This window comes from Crocodylus porosus, unplaced genomic scaffold (genome assembly GCF_001723895.1).
Source record: "Crocodylus porosus isolate Cpor-Errol unplaced genomic scaffold, CroPor_comp1, whole genome shotgun sequence".
In the NCBI taxonomy this organism is placed as follows: domain Eukaryota; kingdom Metazoa; phylum Chordata; order Crocodylia; family Crocodylidae; genus Crocodylus; species Crocodylus porosus.
In genome coordinates, this window is record NW_017728944.1 from 753,181 (window position 1) to 763,296 (window position 10,116).

The 10,116-nt window shown below is 47.8% G+C and overlaps 1 protein-coding gene across 6 annotated transcripts in view; it reads left to right on the forward strand.

Annotated features, from left to right (window-relative positions):
* The window catches only part of MLLT6 (MLLT6, PHD finger domain containing), a 92,368-nt gene that overhangs the window by 47,293 nt on the left and 34,959 nt on the right, over positions 1 to 10,116 (forward strand). For all 6 annotated transcript variants that reach the window (XM_019550252.1, XM_019550254.1, XM_019550255.1 and 3 more), the window contains one exon: positions 1,595 to 1,693. In XM_019550252.1, the coding sequence (XP_019405797.1) occupies positions 1,595 to 1,693 (99 nt within the window). The remainder of the gene's footprint in view (positions 1 to 1,594; positions 1,694 to 10,116) is intronic.

The window sequence follows — 10,116 nt, forward strand, 5'->3', positions numbered from 1 at the left end:
CAGATCCTGATGTACACCCCTTATATACTTACAGGCAGCCACCAGGTCCCCCCTGAGCCTGTGCTTTTCCAGGCTGAAGAGTCCCTTAGCTCTCAGTCTCTCATCATAAGTGCTGTTTTCAGGCCCTCTGATCATGTGCGTGGATCTCCTCTGGACTCTCTCAAGCTTCTCCACATCGTTTTTAAATTGTGGATCTCAGAAATGGATACACTTCTGGCCTGTGCCACTGCAGGCATGTGACTGCAGATTTGGAATCAAAAGTGAATGTCTGTTCACTTGCTTAGCTATTCAGTCTATGCAGTTTTAACTAACTTGCAAAGATTGAATAGATTCAGCCTCAGGCTTTTTGACTATCTGTACTTAGCCTTAGGGGGTTGCAAATGTCTCTCACTATGCACAGTGTCTTACGCAAACCAAGCCTGATCTTGGTTATTATACTAGAAGGTATTGATAACAAAGAGTTGCAGCTCCTTGTACAAATTCAACAGAACTGGTTTCCTCTGTGTAGGGGGTCTGTATTTTTTATTCTCTCTCACACTTTGCCAAATGAAGAACCCTCAGATCAATGGCAAAAATCCCATGGACTTCCCTGGAATGAGGTCTGGCCTAATTCTCCATGGTGCTGAATGCCTTCTGTAGGGTACAGAGCATTCTCCACCTTATCAGGGCAGCACCTATGATGAGCAGATCCTGTTGAAGTCAGTGATAACTGAAAAGTGTCAGCACCTCTTAGGTCCTTGTTCCTCATTGGTTTGTGAACTGTCAGTCCTGTTGGCTTCACTGGGGCTTTAGAGGATGAAAACAGGGATAGATTTTGTCCCTAAATATTCTGACACTTGTTGACAGAGATGGGCCCTACTCTTTCCCCCTAGTGCAGGAGTGGGCAATTATTTCGGGCAGAGGGCCACTTACTGAGTTTTGGCAAGCCATTGAGGGCCGCATGACAGGCCACCAGGAGCAGATAAATATTAATTTTCTAAATTTTTTAGGGGCCCTCTGGGCCGGATAGAATGGCATGGTGGGCTGCATCTGGCCCCCAGGCCACATTTTGCCCACCCCTGCCCTAGTGGATGTTGTGGGGATCTTGAGATCCAGGTTCAAACTTTACTGCCTGGCTAAAGTGCTGAGTTGTTGATCTCTGTGCATGTGCAGCATGTGCTAAGAATGGTTTTATGGACTCTCACACTAACTGTAACACAGGGTGAGTCTGAGAGATGTTTGATGAGGGGAGCGGACTGGGGCATGGGGGCAAAGACCCCCTTTGGGGGAAAAGGAGGAAGGCTCATGTTTCTTGAAATCAACCAGGGCTTGTTAAATCCTTCCCTGTATCATCTTACCAGAAATTGATTCGGGGGCTTCTGTTGATAATTCTGCACACCAGATGTGGACTGCAACTGGGGTAGGAATAGTGGGACACTCCCAGCCAGAAGTTGTTGGGGGAGGCTAGGCCTATGTGGATGGGTGGAGGAGGAAAGGGGAATATGAATGCAGGGTTGCAAATCCACCCCCACACAACCTCCTCTTTTTTCTTTTCAACCTCTACTCTCACTGGCAGAAAACTTGTCCTTCTAACACTTTCTGGTTTCCTTTGCAGAGTCGGAAGGACAAGGAAAGACCTAAACAGAAGCACAAAAAGCGGCCAGAATCTCCCACCAGCCTCACCCCGTCTTCTGTGCCCGTCACTGCTGAGAAGGTACCAGATCTACAGGAGATGCCGGGAGTGGCTGGGGGGCAGGGAATCTGCACAAACTCCACTCTCTCAGGGTAGAGGGAAGCATCAGGCACTGGAGCAGAAAAGAGGCTTTGCCCATGTATTTTCTTTCCTTATTTCTCATATTCCTTCTTTTCCTTCCCTTAGTCCCTACCCCGGCCCCCACCTTGGGAATTTCACACTGCAGCTGTCTTGCTTTCTGTTGGCGTTGACGACATAATCACTGAGCTAAAGTCCCCAGTGGTTGAGCTGCATGTGCCACCCTGTTTGGCAGCAGATGTTCATGTTTAAAGCTCCTGTAGAGTAAATCTGTATCCATGCTTTTGCCATTTCTTCTGCCATGCTATACACAGCTCGGGCAGATGGATGGTAGGTACCTCCATTTTGGGATGGGAAGGAATGAGCTGAGACCAGGGTCTTAATGCAGGAGTCCTATTTAATAATGTTTTGCCCCTGTCTGCTCCCTTCCATCCAGGGAGAGCAAAACACCTAATAAATATTAATTAAGCCTCAAGCTCCCCCAGCAGGGGAAGCATGGCTAATTATGGTATTACCCCATTTCAGGGGAAACAGAGGCTCAAAGTGTCTGATTCTTTTATTGTCCTTGGTTCTCTTCTGCAGGATTTAAAGGCAGCAGAACTCTCTACTGGGGAATCATTCTAGGGTAGAGATTTCCCCAGGTGGTGCCTGTACCAGCTTTACATCATCCCCAGTATTGGGCATATGCTGGGGGTGTGGGCAAAGTACTGATGTGCTCCTGCACATCTCTTCTCATGCACTGCCCCTTGAGCTGCCTGTGGCATCTTCAGGTATATTACAGCAGCCTGGAAGCTATTCTAGTTCATGCCAGGGTTGTGCACCAGAATGCAGAGCTTAAACATGGTAGAACTCAATCAGAGCAGAAGTCAAGGCCACAGTGGAGAAACGTGTAGCCCCAAGATTACACTGGGGTCTGTAGAAAGAGCAAAGACTAGAACCCACGTGTCCTGACTCCCAGGATAGCATCTGATGAAGTAAACTTGGGCTTACAACAGCTTGTGCTGTACATCTTTGATTTAGTTAAGTCCTTAAGTTTCTGCCTGACTTCAGACTAACACAGCTAACTAATTCTCTGTGCACTCAAGGGACACTTTATGGGGAAGGCCAGATCTGGAGGCAGTCACAGATGAGGATAGAGGTACACTGGCAAAGCCATGGGAGGGGCCAGACCCAAGTTGAAAGAGCAGGATTCCAGCTCAAGATTAGATTGGATTATCTGGATTCTGTGTGAGGCCCAGAGCTGGAACAGAAGAGTGGGTGTAGATTGGCACTGAAGTGCCTGGGCAGAGCCGTACGTGGGAGTCCCAGGCTTAGAGTAGCAGCATGGAGGTGCCGTGAGAGAGCTGGGCACACCCCCCTGACTTGTGCTTTCCTGGCTTGTATGAGTGCAGTTCAGTTCCTGCTTTTGTGAATAATGGGTTTGCCCAGTTAACAGAGCTGTTGGGAACTGATGTGCTAAGAAGATTATTTTCAAGCCCTACCGAAATTCAAAACCTGACTCCCAACTGGCTAGAGTGGCTGTTAGACAATTACCCACTGTCTCCTGCAAAGCCCTGTCAACCCCTTTTTAAGAATGGGGGAAGGGCCTTATTCAGGTTTACAGTCACCTTTCAGCACTTCATAAGCTGAAATCCAGGTCATCCTGATTACCCTAGACATGCTTGACTGACAGGGCCTTAATCTTTTCCCAGGGTTTTATTTTTATTAATCCTTATAACAATGAGGGATGGTCCCTTAGTGTTTTCTGTGCACAGTTCCCAAAGCATCACACAAACCATCTTCTACTGAAGTGTACTCACTTCCGGGGTGGAGTATGACAGCTGTTGAACAGTGCACTGCAGTATTACACAACTCAGGAATGTAAGTGGAGAATCTGGTATCTGTTTGAAACCATGTCATGAGCTAGACTCTCTGGGTGCATCTGCATATGCAATTAATGTGCTTGAATTTTCTATACAAAAACTTAACATGCATTAAACTGCACCCCCACATGCATCTGAACATGTGCCCAGTGGGAGCAAATTTGCTCCCACTGGGAGCGGTTCAGTTCAGGGTTGCTTCTGCCCTGCTCTGCCCCACTGCAGCAGCTAGGGGGAGCTCCAGGTTCCCCCAGGTGCCAGCCCTGGGCTAGCAGGAAGCATGGGGGCTGGTCCTCATCTCCCCAGGGTTGGGGAGAGATGTCTCCATTGCCAGGCAGCTGCCTCCCAGCCATGTGGAGATTGGGACCAATCTCCATGTGGCTGGGAGCTAGCTGCCTACAGAGCTGGGACAGCTCTCCCTGTCCCTTTTGGGCCCCTGCTACCAAAGCTGGCCAGGAGCAGTTTGCTTTGTGAGCTTTGATGCATTGGTTTAATGCACCGATTCCTAGTACCTGTATCTACAGGTACTAGGAAATGGATCATTAGATTAATCTAGTGCACAATAATTGCTGTGCACATGTAGATGCGGATGCATCACATGTAGACACACCCTTGGTGTCTCTCTCTAGATCAGTGGTTCGCCACCTTTTTATGCTCAAGGTGCCACTTATTAAACTGAAGGCATCCCTTGGTAGACTCAAGATACCCCTTGGAAAATGCCAGCTTTTAGTTTTCACTTAGTTTTTGACTATGGAAAATAACAGATCAATTTTTCTGTTACAAAGTACTCAGAAAGCCCACAGCAGGTCAGAATGTATTTAAAACTGTAAATTCCTATTCAAAATCTTTGGGTTGATTTTTTGAATCAAGTTTGCACACCTAATAATGCTAACATTGTATGGCATCCCACAGCACATTTGAAAGGTTCTCAACACACCTCAGCATGTTATGGCACCCTGGATGAGAATCACTGTTCTAGATATTTGCATCCATATAATGATATCAGTAGAGTTACACTGATGTAACCTCTGGAAAAATATTTATGGCACAGAAGCAAGCTCCATCTCACACCAGAGTGGCATCTATACATGGGGCATTTACCCTGAGATAGTACAAAATGACTCTGGTACACTCTGAATCATATTCATTGCACTTCCCCAGCTGGAGTTTGTTTAGGACAAAGATAAGTCCTCAGATTGTTTGGTGTGGGTGTTAATCCAAAAAGCAACATATGTGGGTGAACAGTTAGGGAAAGTTTGTTTGGCAAAGAGTGCATTACTCAAAGAAACAGAATAGTCCAGTAGTTAGGGGCATAGGCCTGTGCATCAGAAGGGACGGGCTTATTCCTGCCTCTGCCATTTCCCTGCTGTGTGACCTTGTATGAGTCATTTACAGTCTCTGCTGCCTCACTCTGGACCAGGTAAAAAGCCCTTTAGGGCAGGGATTGTTCCAAACTATGAGTCTGTATAGAACCAAGCACCACACAGCTCCAATTTAACTTAGGTGTTGGGTGCTGCTACCCCTTCCTTGAAATGCTCAAGTGCCATAGGCTGAAGACAGGAACTGCTTGCTTACTGCATTCTTGTCTCCAAGCCCAGTCCAGCTCTGCCCAAATAATGAGCTTTTCCCCAAGGCAGCAAAGCTTGTGTCTTTCTGGCTCTCCACATTCCCCACATACTCCTACTTCTTGACTAATTGTGATAATGGTTGCCCCGATAAGCATCCTCTCCAGTACCCATGGACGTTTAGCAGTCCTCCTGTCACCACGCTGGGTTCATCACTATTTTGCAACATTCTGGTCATTCCAGTGTCCCTGGGTGCCCTGTCAAGAGTTATTCCCAGTGCTGCTGCCCATACTCCATCCAGTCAGTTAACTGGGGGAGTGGGGATTGTGCTGTGTTTCAAAGCTGAAATTTGCCTGGATGCATTAGTTATAAGGACACTGGATGTTTTGGGGAAGACGGATGAAGCAGTAAAAGGCTGAAGAGCCTTTTGGGCTCTAGGTTGCCAATTCAAATGCAGTCCAGTGGGGCACTGGTTGACAGCTGGGAGCTGGGTAAGTCTTTCCCAAAATTCACTGCCTCAGGAAATGAGACTTCTTGAAGCTCTCCTCAGAGAGGCCAAGATTTGGATAGAGCGGGCGCATGTACACATTCATTAATGCACTTTTGCTACTGCACATTACTACATGTACTACATTAATGGGCATTGGGCTGCCCCAATGTGCAGTAGCAAAAGTAATTGCCTTTTTAGTGATGTTTAATGCGCAGTAGAATAGGCTACTATGCATTACAGTGCATATGTAGATGCACCCAGTGTGGAGATTGAATTCACCTCTCAGGGGGGCTTTTTAGGTAAGCAGGCCTAGCTGTGGGGATAGTGAAGCTTGCTCTATATGTGGCCTTGTGACCTGGTCAAGATGTTTCTTAGGAGCCTAGCTTGAAGCTTGCCAGCTCTGAAAAAAACAGGACATGAGCTTTGTGGTGATCACTAGACAGTGGGTGTGTCTACACAAGACACTAAATGCACAATAAATTAATTCTACTGCTTACTAGCGCATCACAGCAAAAGCCATGCTAATTTGCTAATGCGCAGTAGAATTAGTCTTCTTCACTTTAGTGTCACTAAAAAGGCATGCAGCAACACTACTGCGCAGTACCACTGGTTACTGCACATTGAGTACAGGTACAAAACTTAATGTGCGGTAATTACAGCACATTAATGCACGTGTAGATATATATGCCCAGTGTGGCACAGGAAAGATATCTGGAAGGAACAGAGGGATACAGGAGAAACCAGCCCTTCCAGCCCCAGGGAGTACTGAATTGAAGAGGGCAAAATGTCTTTGTCCAGGGATTTGAACACTTCTAAGAGCATCAGCCACCCTGCGCTGCAGGAGGGGCAAACACAGCCTTTGGCATCTGACCTGGGATCAGAGCTGCCAGCCAGCTTCCTTTGGATTGGCCAGGAGAAGGAATTCGTAGCACGGTTGCCAAGGCAGCCCCATATCCAATGGGATTTGTGCTTCTGTCCCAATATGCAAACAGAAAAGCTTGTGGGTCTTTTAAATGAATGTGTGGAGGAGGGGAGTTAAATCAGGCAAATATTTAGGTGCCAGTGATATTTAGGAGCTGGAGAAGTAACTGTGTGTCATGATGCCTCTGTCTGTCTGTCACAAAACCATTTCCTGTTGCTGGCAGCTGTCTAAGAGTGTTCCCTGTAGGCGTCAGCAGCTGATGAAGTGACCTCTGGCTCACAAAAGCTTGTGTATCTCTGATTCAGTTTGTCTGTAAGGTACATTTCTATCTGCCTTCTGTAGGGATTAGTGTCACCAGATCTCACCAACCTGCAGCGACAGTGGAGAAACCACCCATGAGCTTGGGGTGAGGTGGAGGGTGGGCTGAGCCATGGGAATCAACCAGGGGTTGGACTTTCTTCTGTGCTGGTAGCACGTGCCGTTAGAGAGCCAGCTCTGTAGCCCCCAGTGCTTCCTTCATCATTGAGTACGGGAGAAGGAGTAGCAGCCAAGGACAATACACAGTTAGGGTGGCCATCACAGAAGACAGTCCAGTTGTCCTCTGTGATGGCCCAGAAAAATAGAGGACGTAAAGGCATTGGGTTTCATATCAATAGAGGACAGAGTAGCAGAAAACCAGGATGTCCTCTATGATGGCCACCCTATACATAGGTGATCCACTGGGGTAGTGTGTTTGGTTGGGATTGAAGACCTGGGTTGAGCCCCTGGTTCTACTACCAATGTCCTCTGCAACCTTACGCCCCTCACCTACAACCAAACGTTTTTAAGGCAGTTAGGTACTGAGTGGGATTTTTCCCAGGAGCACCTGCCTTGTTCAGCTGACCTCACTGAGGCCAAAATTTCACCCCAAAGGCAAACTGCACTGTGTGCCATTGCCAATCCATGCAACCAGTTTGGCATCTCTGTTAGCTTTCTTGTATTTATTTCAGTTTTATAATCAAAATGTGCATTGCCACCTAGGTTTCACCTCTCCACCGTGAGCTAGTTCAATTTTTGTCCCATAATCCCCTCCTGACACGCTGGATTAAAAAAAGGGGGGGGGGGCTCTTTGATGTGGGTTCAGTCTCCCTTTTGCAATCAGTCGACTTTAACTCCTGACTCATGTAGGCAATTTTAAAGGTCCCGCAAGATGCCTGTCTGCTTCGGCACCTACATACCTTTAAAATCTGGCCCTTAGCTTCCCATCTGTACAATGGGGATAATAGTATTGCCCTACTGTGGGTAGGCCAGGTGTGGGTAAATACATTACAGTTTGTGGAGGGATACAAGCTTGTCTACACAGGAAGCTAGGAGCTGGGATTGTAGCATGCCAGCTACCGTGTGTTTTGAAAAAAGATTAAGCTACCTTGCACAAATGTATTCTTGGTGCAGGCTGAGAGTGTTCAATTAGGGAGTTAATCCAGAGCAGTACGTGTGCTTTGAATTTACACTCTAGTTTACTGCCTAGTTTCTTCCCCAAGTGGAATAGCCTGTCTAAGGACCATAGATGAATGATTGCAGGTGCATTAATGGGTTGAGGTGCAGGCCGGCTTGCAGAGGAGGAGAGGTTGTGGTGGGGTTGGTCCAGGTGCAGACTGTCCTGTTCAGAAGCAGGGCAGGCAGTTCACGTGACATGCACACTCATAATGCAGCAAATGCGTGGTGCCTGCTGTCCCAGGTTACCACACACATGGAACAACCACTGCTGTGTCCTTCCTTCCCCCTGCAAAAGCCCCTGGGGAGCCATCCGGCTCTGCTGATTGCACTTGCAGTAAATCTGCGGTGTTCTGAACCGCCCCAGATGCCTCCTCCTGGCCAGCTGCAGACATCCCAATCACTTGTTGACACGTACTCACACATGCTTCGGGCCACAACATCTGGCAGGCGAGACCAACCCGCTCTGAGTCTTGTAATCCAAGCCACAATTGCCAAGGCCTCGCTGCACCCACCCAGCACTTCTTGCCCTCCCCCTTATAGGTCAGGTGCTGGGAAGGGGAGCATGGGAGGGGAGAGGAATATCTGATTGGACCTTTCCAGCTGGGAGGCGGGGAAGCTTTCCAGGTTTCCCACTGTCATCTGAGCCTTAACTGTACACCAGCAGGCCTGAGTCTGCCAGGAAGAAGAGAAAGATCCTGACAGAGCGTTGGGAAAGTTTGCTTGCCTTGTCTGGATTTGCAGTGACTCCAATGGCACTGGCAGCCAATATAGGAGTCACACTAATTGTTTGCCTCTCCAAAAATCAGAGCAAACCTAAACCCCAGAGCTTAACAAGAAATCCCCCTCCTCCCCCCTCCCAGTCTTTGTATTAAGCACAAGCTGGTGATTAAAGTACAGAACTGGAGTCGGGAGATCTGGGTGGAGCTCCATGACCTTGGAACACAGTACATAGGACCTGCGTCTGTCATCAGTGGGAAACCAGCCACTGCCATTCAGGCCTGCATGACCAGGCCCCTCATCTTTGTTAAATGCATTTACCTGCCTCTCCAGACAGCTTAGTTTCCTGACTGGTACAAAGAGCTTTGCAACCATTGGAGAGAAGGGGCTGCAGGAATGCTAAATACCATTAGCTGGGATTTTCCAAGGGAGTCTACTAGAGCTGGATGCATAGTTCACACCAGAATTCAACTAGAGCAGAGTGCCTAATTATCTTTCCCTCTTAGGGATACCCCAGATATTCTTGTTAACAATCCACCTTAGAAGTCCTGCAAGGAGGGGAAGGATGGTATATAGGGGTGAGTCACTTGGTGGCTGGGTTTTTTAAGGTCTGTAGGCAGCTCCTTCACTTCGGGACTAAATACCTTTTAAGACTTGAGTCTCAACCTCCCCTTGCCTCAGTTCCCCTTCAGCAAATGGGGATAATAGACCTGCCCTGTCTTACAGGGTCATTGGGAGATTGAGAGCATTCAAGACTGTGAGGGGCTCAGGTGGGGCTGATAATGGGACTCATCTAAGGGCCTCACCTAAGGGCCTTAGCTAGACAGAAAACTTTTGCTGCAAGATTGTTTAACCTCTGGCTACAGATGCATCTTTAAAAAGCAGCTGACCATTAGTCTCCTTCTTGTTGGCTGCTTCACTGTATCTTTTGTCTCACAGAGATCAGGAGAGCTACCACTGTCACTGAATCATCCATTGTTCCCATCCTCCCCGCTCTCTCATCAGTATTAGTTTAATCCAGGGCAAGGCAGTTCTGTACAAGTGTTTTCCACGCTGTATCATTCCTCCCCCCTCCTCCCCCCTTCCTTGTCTCATAAGTGGTTCCCTCTAGTTGCTCATCTCTCCAATCAGGATGCAAAGAGGGGCTCTTCTGATTTCCGATAAATAAATTAATGAATGAACAGTTTAGGTGCTGCAGAGTGTCAGAAGGAGGCCAGGAAACAGGTACAGCTTCTTGGCAATGTTGTGTGACTCAGTGTATGTGTGTGCGCATCTGTGTGTGTGTGTGTGTGTGTGTGTGTGTGTGTGTGTGTGTGTGTGTGTGTGCGCGCGTGTGT